Source organism: Neltuma alba, unplaced genomic scaffold (genome assembly GCF_004799145.2).
Source record: "Neltuma alba isolate B1F8T4 unplaced genomic scaffold, ASM479914v2 tig00011850_pilon, whole genome shotgun sequence".
NCBI classification, from domain to species: Eukaryota; Viridiplantae; Streptophyta; class Magnoliopsida; order Fabales; family Fabaceae; genus Neltuma; species Neltuma alba.
The window spans coordinates 372,528-393,174 of NW_021636455.1; the positions used below are offsets into that span (position 1 = coordinate 372,528).

At 36.9% G+C, this 20,647-nt stretch overlaps 3 protein-coding genes and 1 pseudogene across 5 annotated transcripts; 1 reads left to right on the forward strand and 3 right to left on the reverse strand.

The window, feature by feature from the left end:
• Positions 1 to 37: 37 nt before the first annotated feature.
• On the reverse strand, positions 38 to 3,542 carry LOC114718448 (purple acid phosphatase 15-like; annotated as a pseudogene).
• A 1,546-nt stretch (positions 3,543 to 5,088) lies between these two features.
• On the forward strand, positions 5,089 to 8,717 carry LOC114718447 (pentatricopeptide repeat-containing protein At4g13650). 2 transcript variants are annotated; one of them, XM_028903759.1, is made up of 3 exons: positions 5,089 to 5,451; positions 5,543 to 6,414; positions 6,502 to 8,717. In XM_028903759.1, the coding sequence occupies exons 1-3, from the start codon at positions 5,230 to 5,232 to the stop codon at positions 8,639 to 8,641; spliced, it is 3,234 nt and encodes a 1,077-aa protein (XP_028759592.1). In that variant the 5' UTR covers positions 5,089 to 5,229; the 3' UTR covers positions 8,642 to 8,717. The 2 variants fall into 2 exon arrangements, with proteins under 2 accessions (XP_028759592.1, XP_028759591.1); XM_028903758.1 differs by having other exon boundaries at positions 5,543 to 8,717.
• A 22-nt stretch (positions 8,718 to 8,739) lies between these two features.
• LOC114718449 (UBX domain-containing protein 1) lies at positions 8,740 to 15,785 on the reverse strand. 2 transcript variants are annotated; one of them, XM_028903760.1, is made up of 12 exons: positions 15,534 to 15,785; positions 14,743 to 14,887; positions 14,290 to 14,385; positions 13,674 to 13,750; positions 13,410 to 13,489; positions 12,702 to 12,762; positions 11,100 to 11,167; positions 10,932 to 11,013; positions 10,612 to 10,692; positions 10,434 to 10,511; positions 9,548 to 9,667; positions 8,740 to 9,147 (listed from the first exon to the last, which is right to left on the reverse strand). In XM_028903760.1, exons 1-12 carry the CDS (start codon positions 15,699 to 15,701, stop codon positions 8,971 to 8,973), a joined length of 1,233 nt encoding a protein of 410 aa, XP_028759593.1. In that variant the 5' UTR covers positions 15,702 to 15,785; the 3' UTR covers positions 8,740 to 8,970. The 2 variants fall into 2 exon arrangements, with proteins under 2 accessions (XP_028759593.1, XP_028759594.1); XM_028903761.1 differs by lacking the exon at positions 15,534 to 15,785 and adding an exon at positions 14,977 to 14,995.
• Positions 15,786 to 17,662: 1,877 nt separating this feature from the next.
• LOC114718457 (general transcription and DNA repair factor IIH subunit TFB5) lies at positions 17,663 to 20,636 on the reverse strand. Its single transcript, XM_028903776.1, has 3 exons — positions 20,497 to 20,636; positions 19,178 to 19,229; positions 17,663 to 18,027 (listed from the first exon to the last, which is right to left on the reverse strand). Exons 2-3 carry the CDS (start codon positions 19,213 to 19,215, stop codon positions 17,850 to 17,852), a joined length of 216 nt encoding a protein of 71 aa, XP_028759609.1. The 5' UTR covers positions 19,216 to 19,229; positions 20,497 to 20,636; the 3' UTR covers positions 17,663 to 17,849.
• Positions 20,637 to 20,647: the final 11 nt, after the last annotated feature.

The following is a 20,647-nucleotide window of genomic DNA, read 5'->3' on the forward strand; positions in this document are numbered from 1 at the left end:
GTTACAAAATAAAGAACTGGGTAACTGTTGGAACAAAGACAAGAATGGAAACATAATGAATACGCGAATCATAAATCCAATGAGTGAGGCGCAAGTTTGACTATAACACTTTACTGCTATGGAAATGCAATATGAGCACATTTTTTACATATAAAAAACAGAAAGTGGGACTCGCGTGAGTTAGACCTGAGATCTAAACCCTTATTTTTACCTCTAACACGTAACTTTCCAATGGGTCAATAGTTACATTTTCTGTGAAAATATCTTTTGAAAAATGCCGGATTATTGTTAACGCTTATCCATAAATCTGGTTTCTCAAACCCGCTGACATGTTAAATATATACCTCTGCCTCCTCTGTTCTTCAACTTGCCTCCTTGTTCTGTATTTTTCCAAGTTAAATTTTTGAGCTGACTCCTCAAGGATCCTAGAAAACCAAAGGAAAAAATTGTCGAGGTGAAAAATTCTATTCAAATCATGACACTGAAATTCATTATTTTGTTGGGAACCTGAGGTTCCATGCTGTCAATAAAATTTGTTGTTTCAGGTAATTCTTAAAGAGGAGCAATCTGCAATCTCTCAACAACTCCACCAGGCTCCAAACCCCTTCTCTGAATCTCCATTTTTTCTGTGGTCTGAATGTAAAGGGCTTATTTATCAACAGGCAAAATGAAAGATATGAATGTTTTATGTACCTGTGGTTTCGCTAAACATTTTTCAGGTTGCCTGACAATGTATATCTGGTCTCCAGCAGCGTTATACAAGTCCTGATTACGGTGCCATGTCCACAACGCATGAGTGTCATTTTTCACCTGCATGTAACCTAACCTGTTACTCATAGTTCTATTCAAATGATTCATACCTTGGGAAATCAAATTAAATCAAACAAGCGGGATGCTGCTCAAAACTGATAAATAGTTAAAGATGATCGTATGAAGTGCAATTATGCAAGAGAGAGACCTCGAGAATCCCATGACCGAAGCTACTGTCTCTGAACGCACTATAATCAGGCTGCCGTTCCCAGCAGAATTTACCCGCTGCTGGACCTGACGTGAAATTGAAGGCACAGAAGCCATCCATGAAGTCATCTGGTGTAGTTGATGGTTCTGGACAGTTTCCAGGTTCATCGGCATGTGTGATTGCCATCTTTTCCCAGTTACCACCATCACCAACTGTGATATAAACAGGACCGCAGGGATCCAATGTATAGTTATAGACTCGGTTTGATCTTTCATACGCATGTACCTGTCCAATGTTCCCATATGAAATTTGCTTACGCATTCTCATGTTACTTCCTCTGAAAGTTTAAGTACTTACAGGACCTTTTGGAAGTAGGGTCAAGGAAAATAAAAACACACTTACATGTCCATTGAAAACCACATCAACACCATATCTATACAACAAATCTTCCATCTCTACCCTCATACACTCTGCTTCTCTATAATGTGACTTGTAGGTGCTGTACCAAGGTGGATGCCATGTAGCTACCAACCAGGGGGTTACTTCTCTATCAACAGAAGCCAGGTCTCTCTCCAACCACTTGTACTGGTCTCCTGCCAAAAGAGAGGAGAAGGCAACGATGAAACAGTTGCAGCAAGATGTTATATGATATGATATGCAGAATGAAAAATGGAAAAAGTGTGAGCCGAGTTTACCAGATTTGTTATATGATATGTAGGCACCAAGCATTATAAAATGTATTCCCCCTGCATTGAAAGAATAGTAGAATGTGGATGATGATCCGCTCTCCTCAGATGGGAATGCAAATCGAGAACTGTAAGAGACAAATGTCTGGTTTTCAGCTTGTGGTTCTATCTCATGATTCCCTTCTATCACCATTACTGGAACAGAAGAAATGAGAGGCTCCATGAACCTGATGACAGTAACCAAGATTAATCAGATCCTTGTCGATACATTTGAACACAAAAAATTAATTATCGGACTTCAGCTTCTCATTGCTCTTAGGCGTCCAAATTCACGTCTAGGTTCATGTAACAAGTATTAACATGCAACCAACTAAAAGTATTTTATTTTTCTGAGAAGTGCGTTGATACAACAAATCAGGCAAAGTAAAATTTACCTTCCCCAGTAATCCCAACGTGGCTGATAGGTTTCGTGGATGGGAGTATCAGAAAATGTGCAGGAGTAGCAATTTGACCCAGTTCCATTAGTAAGATACAAATTAGCACAACTAATATCCCAACCAGTAGGATCAGTTCAGGATGTTGATGGCCATGTGATTCACAGTAGATGTGGTATTATGCGTAAGACCAAGGTCTCCAACAATTGCTATCCTGCTAGGGTAGTTGCTGGGGCCAGAAACTGGCATGGTCCTGAAATAGTGAACACCACTCATTGCAGCCAGGTTTGGGTCTCCGCATTGATACTGATATAGTGTGTTGGGTTTTAACCCTGCCAGCAAACACAACGTACTTCTGAAATTAGCCAATATCTTCAGGCACTGCTAAATCAATTATGATTCATGAACAAGGTTTAAGCCCTTGTGAATGAGTGGCAAAAATGCGAAGGCATAACAAGTTTTCTTCCTTTTTAAGACAACGACATCTAGTTGGACCAAGTTTACAAAATGATACTAGATTTTAGATGAAAGAGGAAGAGGGGAAAAAGGAACTTGTGAGATAAATAAAGAAATCAGTTAAAAAATAATACCTGTGAGACGAACGTGATGAATAATTCCAGAAGTGTAGTTTCGAAGGCCTTCAAAAGGATAAAGTTGGCTGTAAACGAGGGAATAGCCCTCGGCTTCCTCAGTGATCGGCTTTCCGAATTCTCCAAATTGAACTATGCTAGCAACCGAACTAGGATCCAATGGTTCTATATTGTGTCCAATCTGGAAGTCTCCTGCAAGCACAATCGAACCAGATATTTACTATACAATGCATAATTCGAACCATAGGCTTGAATTAACGTACGAAACCAGTTGAGTTTATGGCCGAAAGAATGCCCCCAGTCTTATTTCTGAACGCATTCAAATATGAGCAACATTAATGTTGGGAATTAAAAGAGAGACTTGTTCAGCCCATAGGATTTAAAGAGACAGACTTTGGTAATTCACATTCAATTCAAGCCTCTAAAAGTGTGGTGGACATCTCATAGTGCCGCAACTAACGTCTATATTCACGTGACACCATTTTCCTGAAGCTATCGTTTGAAAATGGACCCCACTTAATGAGAAGACAAAAATGGAAGCAAACGGTCAGTAAATGGAAGAAGAGGCGAACCAGTGATCCAAGAAACCCAAACAGAATCATAGTTGAAGGAAAGAGAAACGGAGATTTGTTCGGGATGAAATTCTTCGACTTTTCTTTGAAGCAGAGGATCCGAATTTGGAAGGTCCACGGATTGTCCTCGGAAGCTCTGGTCGAGAGGAACGGTCACAGGCTTGAAGGGTCCATCCAGAGTGGTCGGTATGTCAGCTCCAACATCCACCAAGCTTAGAGAAAGCAAGAGAGATAGAGCAGTTAGTAGATTCAAGCCCATGATAGGATGGATTCATTCGATGCACAGAAGCATGAAAAGAATCCCAGGAAAAAAATTTAGTGACTTGTGTCTGTTCTTCAGGGCTGATAGGCTCTGCTGTTTATATATAGCGAGGGAGCGAGCTAGTGCAGAGGGACGAAGGGGAGAGTCAAAGAATTCATAATAACATTCGATGAGAACGGCGCGTGAACGAGTTCAGAGTAAGTGCTTAAACTGAACCGCGCTCAGATGCTAGTGTTTTAATTGGTCGTCTAATTAGAGTGAGATCAATTAAAATAATATAATTTAATTGGAACATGTAAAAATATTTATATCTAATTGTAGTTTCTTTTTTTTTTTTTTGGTGAAGTCTAATTGTAGTTTCTAGTGAGAATGAATATAGAAGTTCACGGAGTATAATGTCATTTTGGCTCAACAATATATCAAAACTCTAGCATATCAATCTGTAAATTTTTAAAATTTTACTGCTGTGTGATAGCGAAGATTGATAGATCATACCTGTCACAACTAATTAGTTTATTCGGTCATCAGGGTTCATCCAAGCAATAATATTATAATATTCTTTCAATTCTAAATATAAGATCCCAGAAGAGTATTTTGTAATTTTGTTATAAAAATCTGTTTTCCTTTTTTCAAGCATCGCTGATCTGGTCTCATAATAAGGATTTTTCTTTTTAGAGAATCAAGTCTTCATTTAAATTGAATCATCACGGTCTTTTTTAACATACATGTTTAAAGTCGATATTAATTAATACATATCCATGATAACATGAAAAATGTCAATCAACCGAACTTTTTGTGAAGCGCAAAGACCGCGTTTCTTGATTTCTTTTTTTTTTTTAATAATGCACAGCCAAATTCAAATTCCTCACCTAATCTATTTGGAGCCGCATGCTCTTCGCTTCAGATCATACATGCTACCCTTTTAATAATCTCATCAATAAATAAAAACTTCAATTCCCAGGCCGCAACAAGCAAACAAATTGTTTCCAGGCCAAAAAAGAAAAAGAGCAAACAACTTGTTAAATTGCCTTTCGTGTTTGATAGGTTTATAATTTATAAATTATAGACAATCAAATTACCATCTTTCCCACGTATATGCATGCACTTTGGCGGATTTTTTTATTTTGCTTTATATATATGTGTGTGTCTTTTAAGAGTTCAAATTAATATTTATTAAAAAATTTTCTTATACGGTTATACCCTTATTTACTTCTTTAAATTAATTTATTTAAAGTACTAATAACACAAAAATTTAATAATATAATTAATATGTTAATGTAATAATCGTATTTTGAAAGGGAAGTGCACGACATCGTTCTCATTAACCCCTGCTGATCATACTCTCAATTTGTTGAACATAACGGTAGAACGGCGCAGCTGCGGAGACAGAGACGGTGTCGTTTCGGCTAAGTGGACCAAAACCTCTGGGGAGATTGCGCGTCGAGGTCTCGCGTTAAAAGAGGCTTTGGTTAGGAATAAATTAATAAAATCATATTTTAAAAATATTTTTATAAAATAAATATATAGAAATTTCTTTTCTGATTTATAAAAAATTTACGATAAGGTATTTCTGGGTTACCCCAAAACACTTCCTAATTCCTCCTTCTGGCTTTGCACTGCGACCCCTTCCTGTTCATTCTCAGACTATCTGATTTGGATGAGTTACGCTGTTGTCGAGGATACCGGTGTTGCTACAGAGATGTCTCGTGACTTTTTGTGGATGAGATATGGCGGGACACCGAGACTTCGAATGCCTCTTGGAAGGACCGGAAGTCTGCTTTCATGTTTGTGAAAGCACCAAACCGTGTTCGCATTACATGTTGCCTCAGCATTTTATGCGTCCCACGCCCCTTTCTATTCACAGATTCTTCTTAAGTTCCAAGTTCAGTCCTTTCCCGTGCAAATTTGGGCCTCAAATTTGCGCGAAGCTCAACAGAAAGAAACTCAAGGTAATGTACGCTAAACGATTCATTGGCTTTGGTTTTTGGTTATTTATGAGATTCTTAAGGCTTAAGTTCCTCTCTTTCCCTTGATTTTAAGTTCACATGTGGAAATGTGAGGAGATTTAGTTTGGCAGCTGTCAGTAACACTGCGCTTTCTTATCCTTACGATGAACTTCCTGGGCAACAAAATGAAAGGGAAACAAAGGATATTGATTTCTTACTTCTTATGGAAGATCGTGGAATTCGAGCTAATTGTCAAACCTATTTATGGTTGCTGCAAGGGTGTCTAAACTCTGGGTCTCGTATGGATTCCTGGAGGCTTCATGGGAAGATTTTAAAATTGGGCTTTTATGCAGAACAGAGCTTGTGTGATCAACTCATGGATGTGTACATTTCTTTTGATGATTTAAATGGCGCAATCAAGGTTTTTGACGATATGCCGACTAGAGCTGTGTCATGCTGGAATAAATTGATTAGAGGATCTGTCACCAAGAAGTTAAGCAATCTGGTTCCAGGTCTTTTTCGGGCAATGATAGATGAAATGGTTAAACCTGATGAGAAAACTTTTGCAGGGGTTTTGAGGGCATGTGGTGGTAATGATGTTCCTCTCAGTTATGTGGAGCTATTACATGCTAGGATCATAACTCATGGTTTTGAAACAAGCACCCTGATATGTAACCCTTTGATTGAAATTTACTTCAAAAATGGTTTTGTGAATTCTGCCAAGAAAGTCTTTGATAATTTACAAACAAGGGACAGCGTCTCTTGGGTGGCTATGATATCTGGTTTATCTCAAAACAAGTTTGAAGAAGAAGCCATTCTTCTATACACCCAGATGCATAGTTCAGGAATCTTCCCCACTCCTTATACACTTTCAAGTGTGCTAAGTGCTTGTACCAAAATAGAACTATTCAAGTTCGGAGAGCAGGTCCATGGTCTGGCTGTCAAGATGGGGCTTTCTTCTGAAATGTATGTTTGCAATGCTCTTGTTTCATTGTATTCTCGCAAGGGAAATTTGATATCTGCAGAACAGGTTTTTGATGATATGTTTCACAGGGATCGGGTTTCATATAACTCACTTATCTCAGGTCTAGCTCAGCAAGGATACAGTGACAGAGCTTTAGAGTTGTTTAAAAAAATGTATCATGATTGCCTTAAACCAGATTGTGTAACAGTTGCATGTCTTTTAAGTGCATGTGCATCAGTTGGGGATCTGCTCAAGGGGAGACAACTTCATTCATTTGCAGTTAAAGCAGGAATGTCTTCAGACATAATCTTGGAGGGTTCATTAGTTGATCTTTATGTAAAATGCTCGGATATTGAGACTGCCCATGAATTTTTCCTCACATCAGAAACTGAAAATGTGGTGCTGTGGAACATGATGCTCGTGGCTTATGGCCAACTTGATAATCTAAATGAGTCATTTGACATATTTAGACAACTGCTGATAAAAGGCATTGAACCTAATCAATTTACTTATCCAAGCATTTTAAGAACATGCACTTCTTTGGGGGCGCTTGATCTGGGAGAACAGATTCATACTCAAGCATTAAAAACTGGCTTTCAGTTCAATGTGTATGTCTCTAGTGTGCTTATTGATATGTATGCTAAGCATGGGAAGCTAGATACTGCTCTGAAAATCCTACGAAGACTCAAAGAAGATGATGTGGTTTCTTGGACAGCCATGATTGCTGGGTATGCACAAAATGATATGCATACCAACGCTCTTAAGCTCTTCAAAGAAATGCAAGATAGAGGGATCCAATCTGATAACATAGGATTTGCTAGTGCAATCAGCGCATGCGCTGGCATTCAAGCACTTGATCTCGGACGGCAGATTCATGCTCAATCATGCATCTCTGGTTACTCGAATGATCTTTCAGTTGGTAATGCACTTGTTACTCTTTATGCTAGGAATGGGAAAGTACGTGAAGCATACTTAGCTTTCGAAAAAATATTTGATAAAAATAATGTATCATGGAACTCATTGGTATCGGGCTTCGCTCAAAGTGAACATTTTGAGGATGCACTGAGTCTATTTGCTAAAATGCATCAATCTGAGGTAGAAATCAATTTCTTCACATTTGGCTCTGCAGTTAGCGCTGCTGCCAATATGGCAAACATAAAAGTAGGGGTGCAGATTCATGCTATGATTAAAAAAACTGGTTATGATTCAGAAATTGAGGTTTCTAATGCTTTGATCTCGTTATACGCAAAGTGCGGTAACATCAATGATGCCAAAAGGCAATTCTTTGAAATGCCTGAAAAGAATGAAGTTTCTTGGAATTCCATGATTACAGGATATTCTCAACATGGTCTTGGATATGAAGCACTTAGTCTTTTTGAGGATATGAAACAGCTTGGTGTCATGCCAAATCATGTAACCTTTGTGGGAGTATTATCGGCTTGCAGCCACGTGGGCTTGGTAGATGAGGGAATTAGATACTTCGAATCAATTATTGAAGCGCACAACTTGGTGCCTAAACCTGAACATTATGCTTGTGTCGTAGATCTTCTTGGTCGGGCACGTCTTTTAAGTCGTGCAAAAAGATTTATAGAGACGATGCCAATTCAACCAGACGCAATGATTTGGAGGACTCTTTTAAGTGCTTGCACTATTCATAAGAATATTGACATTGGAGAGTTTGCAGCGCGCCATCTTTTGGAACTAGCACCTGAAGATTCGGCAACCTATGTTCTATTATCAAATATGTACGCAATAACTGGGAAATGGGGTTGCAGGGACCGGGCAAGGCAAATGATGAAAGATAGAGGTGTTAAGAAAGAGCCTGGGCGTAGCTGGATAGAAGTTAATAACTCAATTCATGCATTTTTTGCTGGTGATCAGCTTCATCCACTTGTAGATAAGATTTATGCTCGTCTCAGAGATCTTGATGAGCGGGCAGCTGACAATGGTTATGAGCCACAGAGAAATAGCCTTTTGAGTGATGCAGAGCGAGAGCAGAAAGACCCAACGCAAATTATTCACAGCGAGAAACTGGCAATTGCTTTTGGATTGCTTTGCTTGTCCAGCTCCAGTCCTGTGCGTGTTTTTAAGAATCTTCGCGTTTGTGGTGATTGCCACAACTGGATTAAGCATGTCTCCAAGATATCAGATCGGGTGATCATAGTGAGAGACGCATATCGCTTTCATCATTTCGAAGGCGGTGAGTGTTCATGTCAAGATTACTGGTAAACTAGCAGGAGGCTGACAAATATGAATTGATCAGGACTTCGGTAGACCACAAAATGATTGCAAGTAATCCAAGCCAAAAAATCGTTATGAAACATGGCTTTGTAATAACAAGTGCTTTGCACAAATGGAAAAATGTGTGTACATATCCGCATTTCTCTCGAAATTTCTTGTTACAAAGGGAAGGATAAGTTTCAGTACGTGCCTGAGAATCAAACATAAAACCACGGGCAGAAGTTTCAAAGAAGTCAGAATTCTCCTCTATCTCGAAACATCAAAAGCTGAGTTTCCAGCCTAGAGTAACGATATTACAGTTGTCTGTAAGATATGGACTAAAGAACTCCAAAAAAGGGATTTTTGATTGCAGAGTCGAGTTCGGACCCAGCAGAATTGAGGACTGCCTTGTCAACCTTGTCCCGAGGCAAAAACAGAAACTCTCCCCCTTCGATTTTCTCAAACCCACAAATTTCCAGGAAATCAATTCCCCCTTTCAAGGCACCAACTCTTTCCTGTTCGAGTCAAGGAATGAACATTACTAACTAGCAAATTATAGCAAGAACATGCTCATCTATGCCGCAAGCAAATATTTTGACTTCTCTATTACGCAGGCCTTTACTGAGTATGACATGATTTCACAACAGTTTCTCTTTTAACGATCCAGATGCACGCAAGTCCTGGATCGTATATGCATGCATCATCCTGCTTTTACACTATAAACAAGAAAGATCTCACAATGTTTGAGCTTTAACAGAGTAGGGAACCATCCCACACACGGCATCGTAAGTTGAAGCCTACACCATTCTATTATTTTTTTTGGTAGAAATACACTTAATTTTTTTTTTTCCATGAACGTATAACTCAAGCTAGACCTAAATAAAATTTGCTCAAGATGCCCGTAAAGTTACTTACCTGAAAAGTTTGGTTGCTAAGTCTTATTCTTCTAAATTTTTCCTCGTCGGGACTTTTGGCAACATTCCCCACATAAGTTAGTAGTGTCTGGAATGCTCTCTTTACTCTTGCATCATCATCCTAATTCAAGCATAAATAATTATGTAGTATAAATGTGTCCTAATAATTGGTCAGAAGATATAAAAAATATGACTATAAGATATAAAAACAGAAAACGTTTAGGGAGTTGCACTAGTTACAGTTGGGAGTAGTGTTATCCATCTCAAACTCTATGCAGAGGGCCCACTAAAGTTATCACAGAACAGGCAATAAAATGTTAACATATCATCATGCATCATGATACTTTTGGGGAAAAAAAAAACAATCATATTATACCGCAAATTGCAGTGGACATGATATAATCGCAGGGCCGCATAATATGATTAAAATGAAAGCACTAGAAAGTTCAAGAAAATGGTTATGTGTTGCGTGCGGTTCAAAAAATGATTTCAACAAACTGTGGGCCATCATTAAACCTTTAGGGGGGGGGGGAACTGCATTCCTATAATCTAATTGAAAAACTCATGGAATCATTTTAGTTTTTGACCATGCAACGTGGTTAAATATGGTTGCTAGAAATACTAAGAGGGCACGTTTCTTTATTAGCTATATATTAACTGTGGGAAAATTATTCCTGTAATAACATCAGAATATTGGACATGACAGTCAATCCGGCCGTATATTTCTTGAAAAACATGGTCCATAATGATTCAGTGAATTGCAATAAGCATTTAGATAAGAAAAAACCTTAGCTTAGGAAGGCAAAGCTTGTTGGGGATGTTAAGCTCCACATGTTTGCATTTTGCACATAAACGTATCATAAATCGTAAGTCACATATGAATGTACCTTGTGGTTCTGCTTGAGAGTGCGCAGGCACTCTCTCATTTGCTCAGCTTTTGTGGCAGGCCGAACTGGCAATGAACTCTGAGTATAGAAATTTCAAGGTTTAAAATCAATACATCCTTTTTTTTTTTTAAATTCTTAAAAGAGAAAAACTACTGTTATACGGCAGATAGGCTCATACCTTTTTCTCCTCCACGACATTTGATGGTTTGGGAGCCGATGGTTCTTCAGGAGGTAATCCAAGTCTTCGCCTTCTTTCAGCCTGTCACAATATAGTAACAAAATGATGTTATACAGAAGTCTGCCAATTACAAATTTTTTTAATTTTCCGATTGCCATGCCAGTTCTCAATGTACACTTCAAGTCTTCCAATAAAAATGTAGAAAGATGCGTTAAAAAGGTGTGAACTCAAATTTGAAGTTAGATATATGCTATAATTTTCTAATAGCTTTCTAAGAAAAAGGTGGTACTAAAAATAATAAAACAATTAAAAACACAGACCTTGTCTTCCTCCAATTTCTGCCTGATTTTCTCTCTAGCCCTTCTCTCTTCCTCTTTCTCAGCTTTTCGTAGAGCCAGCAGCCTGCAAAAGGCAACAAATTTGCAAAAGCTTGATAAAAGGGGGCTAAAATGCAATACTTGATTGTAGATATTCAAGAGAAGCCAGACCGTTTTCTCTCATTCTCCTCTTCAATTCTTTTTGCTTCCAGTAACTCCTTTCCTATACGAATTCTCTCCTGAATAAAGAATAAAGAATAAGGAAACATATCACATAAGGAAAAAAGCTTAAGAAAATATTCACCTAGAATTGTTGTAATCTGATGTTATATACTAGTCCAACCACAGCATGGCATAAATTGGGGCGGAGACATTCTTCAAGAGGATAAACAAAGAAATATTTGCTGTTGGAATATGATTGGCAGAAGAGGGCCACTCATTAGTCATTAACGAAGATATATTTATAACAAATATTTTCAAGGAGTTTGATAGAGATAATACTAATCACCAGTCTTAACAGCTTGAGTCTAAATGACCTTGACATGGTATCCTCCAATATGAGCCCTCCTAAACAAGCGTGCCCCATTCTTAACAGTCAAAGTGAAAGTTCAGAACAAGTTACAACGTGGACACGTGCTTTGTCCATATCTTAAGCTCAAATGCTTTTGCTTGACAAGGCATGTTGGAAATATTAAAAGACTCTATAGTCTAGGTCGCTGCTCAGGAATCACTAATTAGGAGTGCATTCAGAGAATCTGAAGGCAGTTCTCAGTTGACTTGATTTATTTTACAGTAGGCAGGTTTTTATCAATTTATCCTTCTTCCTCTGAAAGCTTGACAGCATGTTTTCAGCCAACCAGGCAGTCATTCAAGCATCATCTCGTCTATCTTAAGTAGCCTCAGTAAAATTAAGTTGATGGCTTAGTTTCCCATTTTTTTTCCTTTCATTTTTCTAAGATTATTAAAGGACGTGTTGGAAAGTCTATCAATTATTCAAGACCAATTCGTGCAAATAAAGAGGAAATGCCAAGGGATAAAAGATAGTTTGAGGTAATTATGAGATTTTTTGGGCTTATATTATGACATTCAAGTTAGGGAATATATCACAATCTAGGAGTCTTGTAGTTATCCCTATTATAATCTTAGAAGTGGTCTTCCTCTGTGACAATTATCTGTTGTATTCAGATTCATCCAGTTTAGTTTAAATAATAAGAATGGCGATGCACATTGCGACTTTGTGCGTGCAAGCATACCAGTGGGAAAGCCCTCCCATTAACTATATAATTGTTTTAACCATGAATTTCAACAACCTCCTTATAGCGGTCAAAGTCAAATACTTAACAAGTAATCTTCAAAGAGTAGTATTTCAGAGATTATGCATCAACCACAAAATTTGAAAGAGACAATAATTCTATTTTGGCAAAGGCAGGGTTAGTCAAAAGTCAGCTAGATTTCAGGCCTGTCACTCAAAAATTAAGATATGAAAATACCTTGGCCTGCAAGAGAATAATTTTTCACATTTTGACAACAAAAAATTTCATTCAAGTATATAAAAAGCTAGGAATCCATGCATGACAGACATGATAGCTCATCATTACTGATATAGATAGAACAGGAAAAAATCTAATGAAAAGTTATCAGTTAGGGTAGTATGCATCAATTCTGCCCGCATCCATAAAATTTTTACAGAGTAAACAATTAAAATAGCCAGATTTATTAATAATGAAAGCCAGCCGGCAATAAGAGAAAAGGAAAGATGAAACAGCACAGTACCTTTTCTTTTTCTCTCTCCATTTTCTTCTCTTCCTCTTCTTTCTTCTTGCGAGCCCTCTCCCTTAAGATTATTACGAAAGTAAACATTTCAATAGACTAAATGCAAATCAAGAAAAACATCTTGGATTTAAAATTACTAGGTGCAAATCATAGTTCCTTGAAGAAAGATAAAGGCCAGATTTCAAGGCTATTGGATGTACGAGCATCAGCAACTATATCTATTCCGCTCCCAAGATAGATAAACACGTATATGCAAGCAAGTGTTCACGCATACAAAACTAGACAGATTATAATTAATAGATTTTAGTGCTCACCCAACTCAAGTTTTCATACAAATAGCTTAGCAAAGCCAAGAAATAATTCCACAAAAAGGATACTAGCAAGCAACAAAAGGCCTCAACAATATGATATAATACAAGAATATGTTTTGAGAGTTGGGAGGAGAAAGGAAGGGAAGGAATTGAAAGAAAAAAGGAAGGAGAAAGAAGGGATGGTTGATAGAAAATTTCCCTTTCCATTGTCTGGACTTTTAAAATAAACAAGATATGAGACATGATAATCCAGAGACTGACAGACATTACACAACAGGGTGACATGGCGGCCAGTTCACAGTGTTATAACTGATAAAATAAGAACAACCAACGGAAGTTTTTTTATTCATTTCCTAAGGTAATGGCAAGCAAGTCGACCTGATATTTAATTTCATACCTGAGTTCCTGCTGTTTAGCTTTCAGTTGTTCTGGTGTAAGAGAAGGTTTAGGAGCCTCAACTTTGGTGTTTGCAGGTACCTATGCAAACAAGCAGATGAGAAGCTAGAGATTGCAACTTAAATGCACAACTTACACATAAACAAGTTGTATATAAATATAAACATGAACAAGTCTTAGTACTATATATGTATATATTAATGTTAACGAGAAACACGCTTGCAAGCACAATAAGTACCATGCAAATTTTTAAACTAAAACGTACCAAGGGCATCTGATCTATGGCAGGGTCATTCTCATGCTCTACTACCCAATTCACAGCAGCCTCAAGGCTAGTGTTACCTGCCGATGAGAAGAGACAAACTCTAAAGTCCAGAGATTTAATAATATCAACATCCAGATCATAGAAAGACTCTAAAAATTGACTGAATATTACACATATGCTAAATCCTGATTGACTGCATGAAACATAAATAGGATAACTATGATTTGCATCTAATGGTTTTCTGAAGATGAATTGTCAGAAAACGAAATTATACTCACAAGTCCCTCTCATCCTGGATCCATAGGTATCTTGGCTTAAGCAAATTTCATAAATGTCTTATGAAGCATGGTTCCTTCAGGTGGGAAAAATTTCAGTATGATTGATTTCTGGAAGACACAACAAACTGGCTCCAACATAATGTCCAATCATACATCCGTGCCAATATTGATACTCAAAATACATGTCATTCATACCAATCAAAAGAAGAATTTTCCGACCAAAATAAAATAATGTGATCAAGTAGAAGATCAGATCAGGGCAAGATACTATCTTCATCACCCTAATGAATGACATTGTGAACCAATGGTTTAGAGGAAAGGATAGCATGTAAGCTCACCAGAATAATGAAGTGCACGTGTCGCACGCGCAGTTGAAAAACCCATTGATTCAAGTTCCACAAGCACCTTTTTGTCAACCTCAGGAACAACCATTTCTGTATTTTACAATGAAAATTATATGAGAGGAAGAAAAAGAATTGACATCAGTTGCATGTGGTCGAAAAACAAATGTCAGAATATATTATTTTATTCCAATTGCCGAAAGAGGAAGGTTAAAATGCTACAAACCGCAGAATGAATGATTCATTGGAAGCAATCTTGATGAGAAAAAGTCACACAAAAGAAGCAAGAGCAAGTAATGAAGAACAATTTTTGTTACATGAAGATAATTTGTTCCCACTTCCCACAGGATTGTTGTAGGAATAGAAAACCATACACGCAACAGAATTCAGCAATTTACGTCCAAACTGAGATGATCTTGAGAAAACAAACACTAGGCTGTGGAAAAGTACCATCAGATTGGTCATTGGTTGCAGTGACAACCTCGTTAGACATTGCATCCACCTTTGGAGCCTCCAAACTTATTGGTTTCGCCGCCTCAGATGTCTTATCAGCAAATTCACTATGCCCAGTTCTTTTTGCATGCAAATCACTCTCCTATATTACCAAAGAAATTGCGAAAGAACATAGAATGAGTCATGCCAGTAGTGATGAATGATAACATACATTTGAAGCAGCGCTAACACCTTTACTTCAATGTTTGTTTTGTCAAGATCTCAAAGTCACTACGCCCAGGAATCAAGTTTCTTTTCTTCAGACTGACATTAAAAAAATGAAATAAAAGGAAAAAATCAATTCATTTGCTCTCTGCAGATTTACCCATTATACAGTATATTCATCTCCCATCTTGTTTGAGCCCTTTCAGTCACCACCTACCAGATATATATATTCAGATAATTTTGGAATGATTTAAAACTGCAGCAGCAAGAGTTAAGACTTCATTTAATTCCAAGACCCAGGTAATTGAGGCTTCCCTCACTAATCTCATCAAAGATAAAGAGTTTTAATTATGTAATATTTTTCTTGTGACATGTGGCACCATTGCTTCACGCGAAGCGGAATTTCATATTCGCTCGTGGCGCTAAATAATTTTCGGGCCGCGAGACCTAGTTTTCCAATATCTTAAAATGCAAAGTTTAGACGGACTTGGAATTGCATGTGTTCCCATAACCAGAATCCAGGATCAAAAATCATATATTCCGATCTCTAGCTCTAAAAAGAAAGGATCTTTTAAAGTCAATACGGTCTTGGATCGGCATGGCTTGCCACAAGTGGTGCAAACAAGGTTGAGAACAGCTTCAGTCGATTCGGAGAAGTTGGAGTGGGAGGTGAGCTCTGCGTGCTCCTGAGCTTCTTGTACGGACCTCAATAGCGCTCCACAGTCACCGCACTGGAGGGATACGCCAGCCATCGATGGGAAGCTCGCAAGCCAGGGCAATTCTAAAACCTCTTCCTCTTCGATTCAAGATTCTCCAGAGGTTTGCTTTAGGTTCAGATTCCTGTAGTATTTTTTTGGAGACCGCTTCTTTAAGTAATCTTTATCTTTCTCAGGTAGGAAAAATTCACCAGACATCCAAATCAATAAAACCGCAAAATAAAATGGGTTAATTGCACCGTACCCCGCCCCGCCTAGTAGCTCGGGTAGGGAATAAAATCATCATTCTAAAAATAACTTTATGATATACTCCTCCGGTCCTAATTATAAGACCCAATTGACTTATTTGAGGAGATTAAAGAAGTAAGTTAAGTTGGTTATTTATAATAAATAAGTGTTGTCATTCCTAAAATATCCTTGCTAATTAAGTATATTGGCTAAAACTATCATTATTAGAAGGATTATCGTGGAAAAAAATGCATAAATATAAGAGACAAAATGGATTGGATCTTATAATTAGGACCAAATAAAAAGTCAAATTGGGTCTTATAATAAGGACCGGATGAGTATTATTTTTTATTTTTAATATAATAGTTAGTTGACTAATTTAAATAAGTTAAAAAAATAGTTAAATTAGTTATTTGTAATAAATGAATATTATTTTTTCTAAAATATTTTTACTAATCAAGTATATTGGTTAAAACAATCATTATTACAAGGACTATTTTGAAAAAAAATAGATAAGTATGAGAGACAAAGTGAATTAATGTTTTATAATCACAACTAAAATAAAATTCAAATGAGCTCTTATATTAAAGACTAAAAGTGGTATATAAAACAAATATGTATAAAACAAGTATGAAATAATAATTTTATAAATGATAGACAATAATTATTCTTTTAAAAAAGGAGAATCCCGAGGTTACTAAATCTCAATTGCTACAAAAATAACTTATTATTTACAAATTATTGTGTATTAAAGGGTAAGAAATGGCTTCATCCTAAATACTTATGGGAAAATTACAATTAGTCCCATCCAAGAATATTAAATACAAAAAAATCTTTTAAAATCATGAAATTATTTTGAAGTCTCATGAGACTGTTTTGCAATAAATTTTATTTGTTTAATTACCAAATTACTCATTTTTTTAAAGTTTGCATTGACAACTGAAAGAGCAATTGTTGACAACTTAAGGTGCAAAGATTGACAATTATCACGACAAGTATCGACAACACATTTTCCAGTACATCACAAGATATAATGCATGAATTGTCAGTACCTGTCATGATAATTGTCAATCTCTGCATCTTAAGTTGTCAACCACTGCTCTTTCAGTTGTTAATGCAAACTTAAAAAAAAAAGATAATTTGGTAATTAAACAAATAAAATTTATTGCAATAAAGTCCCTTGAGACTTTAAAATAATTTTATAATTTTAAGCGACTTTTTTGTATTTAATTCCCTTAGGTGGGATCTAATTGTAATTTTCCTAATACTTATTTATCAATTTTGTCTTTATAATTAACACTCACTTTACATTTTTCTCTTTACTTCACAACCTTAATGTTGGGAAAAAATATTTCAATTTAAAACATATTTAATGAATTAACTACTGTTTTTTTTATATTAATAAATCAGTTGAAGTGATTCATATTATAGTGGGGAAGGAGGAACTAGCCCTGATATTATCAATAAAGAATTATGACTTTTTTTTAATACAATTTAACCACTTAGAATATAATAAAACTCACAATAACTCACAATCCTTTCAACATGTGGCAGCTTATCCACCGAATCTTCCTTTTAAACAAAGACATCAAGATTCAGGGAATGTGAAATCAAGTTTCAAGTCTAACTTTTCTAAACCCATGGTTTCTATATGCGCGCTATTGATACACGTGTTATATAATTTTTCATCCTTTTAGTGTTGATTAAAATTTTTCAATAAAACCACAATATATATAATTTCTAATAATAAATAATAAATACGTACATACTTCTCAAAAATAAACTTGCAGGTCTCTCATTAAACTAGTTAGACAACAGCTATATCATTTTTCATTGCAAGAGGACATGATAAGAGAATGGTACAAAACCGAGCAACCATCAAGATAGAACGATTAAGTACAAATTCTCTGCAGCCGGTGGGAGATTTTATTTGACGAACAGGGAAGATGTCGATAATCAGTTAGGCTTGACGTATGTATTATCCTCTCTGAACTTGGCAATTTGGCTTCGTATCATACTCTCGACATGGGGTTGAACAAAAATGTGAGTACCATCCAAGATATGGATAATGAACTTCTCAGACGCAGGCAGTGAGGCATTCATATTGATGATATATTGTGCCATAGGTATGTCACTGCACAAGAAAACATCAATCTTTTCAGCATACAAGCAGAAATCTGGTCTAGAACAATGATAAAATTCACTGTAGTGCTATGCAAACGTGTAAACCACGAACTTCTGAGGTAGTTGTGTCATTTTTTTCTTTTGGGGAGGGTGGGGGTTGTTGCGTTGTCAAAGGAAGCTGATGCAGCAAGGGGGTCGTTTCAGCAAAATGGCGCAGTTTCCCCATTTAAACTCACTTCCAGGCTCCAGCCAGTGGGTATGGAAAATTAAAAGAGTGATTTAGATGATCCCAATCACATTAATGCCATGTGTAAAAACATATCGAAGCAGGAAATTTGGCCTCTGGTGCTTGTGATTGGACAGAAAGCATCAACTAAGGGCTAAGGCAATGTTTGGTGTGCGGAAAAATATACTGCCTTATGTTGTAAGGCAATGCACCTTCCCATTTCTTTTATAGAAAACACTTCTATACGCATTGGCTCAGGGTTTGACATGAGAAATGTGGTTTTGCCTCATTTTTTCAAGCTATCCCCCGTCTTTATTTAAGCCAAAACACTCCCTGCTCTTTTCTTCTTGGCTGACCCAAGGCCAAAGGAGACAGTCAACATTGTAAAATTCCGTCTCCACTTATGACAAGTAGGCCAACAGTATTTTCTCCCCAAGCAACACTAATGTTTGTTCATTTTTCAGATTCTGTTGCTATTTTAAATTGAGAATTATTTTATGTTTCAATGGGTCTATATAAATCAATCAAAATTCTGTGCTTTGTTACTAATTTCCAATCAAGTCATATCACTGTAGTGATATTTAGTCATGCAGTGATGTAGCCAACCTGCCTCAGGGCAAAGAAGTGATGTTTTGGGGCTTGCTGCCTCATGAAAGCAGTACTTATAACATCACATAATTATACTAATCAACTGCTTTCCCATAAGAAGATATCAACTTCATCTCCACAAAAGATTAGACGGGGATGATAGCCCTTGCGCAGTTGAGACTTCAAGGGTTGAAGTAGAGTCAAAGATCACATGCAAGCCATACTTGTAGTTTAGTTATTGCGTGATTTAAAGCTTCGACGACCAAAACCAACTATCCCATACAGCACAACAAAAAAACAGGAATTCAGAAAAGTACAAAGTGCATGGGTAGGAAGAAGGAGTTACCAGGATATAAAAACTCCTTTAGTAGCATTAACCATCATAACCTATCTCCAAACTGCGACCAAGAGAGAAAGCAATATTAGTCAAATAATATTCTCCGTTCATCAAATAGCCAATCCTCTGCACCAAACGAGAAATCAATGAAACTAAAAATATCTAGTTGTTGCTGAAGCATGGTTTAATGCTTATAAGAACAGAAATAATCCAAAAGTCTGATCACTATGAAATGACTGATCTGATCACAAACCATCTAATAAACAAAACAGGGACAAAGATCGAGCCAAGTCACCACCGAGCGTTACAACGAAGTTTGACTTGTTGTCGTTTAGAACATCATCTAAAAACACCAGCATTCTAAGGCTGTTTCTTCTCACTCAGAATACCTCCCTCACACCCCCCCCCCCAAAAAAGAAAGAAAGAAAGAAAGAAAGAAGAGTTCCGGTTCATTCAGAAACTTAATCCCATTTCATCCTCATGTTTGCTCCCAATTAAAAATATGTCCCTAAGGAAGAAACTTATTCGCAATTAGACCTCAAGTTCACCCACAAATATTTTATTGTATAATACAGCAAAAATAGAAGGTTTGATTTTCTATCAACAAAGGCTCCAAAGAAAGTATTAAAAACCTAAATATGATATAGCAGCTCAGTTCAGGGTATGGTATCAAGTGATGATCACTGCGCAAGGATGCATTCTGCCACCTGCGTCCATTGTGCCAGCGTACCCTTCCTGATGATACCAACATATCATCCCCTCTTTCTTTCTTTTTTGAAAAGAGCACACTGGTCCCTTAGCCAATTATTCAGTCATTCATTTCAGGACGGATGCAACGGGCCCGTCCCATTACATGTGTGGCTATGCCTAACATAATTAAACTCATCTTACATAACGTTATGTATAAATTAAATAACAAAAAATTTATATTCATGCAATCAACCTATTTCTATAATTCTTTATACCTTCACATGAATGTTATCAGAAAATTTAGTAAAAAGATAAGTTAGCTTATATGATATTAAGTTTCACATTTTTTTTAATAAGATGAATCTAAGTACTTCATTTCTAGTTTTAGACCGATATATTTTGTTGATATATTTATATAACTATAGATTCAGTGAGAGAGAGGGATAGATAGATAGATAGAGGAGGGGAGGCATAGTGTACAACTGAGGCTACTGTACGAATTTTGCCCCTGCTTCATACTTCCCTTAAAAAACATGGGAAAAGACGCACGAAGGGCACAGATGAAGCTGACGAGGAATTCACGAAGAGGAAAAAAAAATAACATGAAAAGGGATGCGATGAGAAGAAAGTGCTGTTACCAGCAGCAGTGGTGATTACGGCGGCGGCGATAGCAGCAGCAAGGGACGAGGCGTCAAGCTGCATAGGACAGGGAGGGACGGCGGGGAAATCTGGAAAGAGGAGAAAGCTTATTTGATCGGGTGCTACTTGAAAATTTGCTGAATGGTAAAT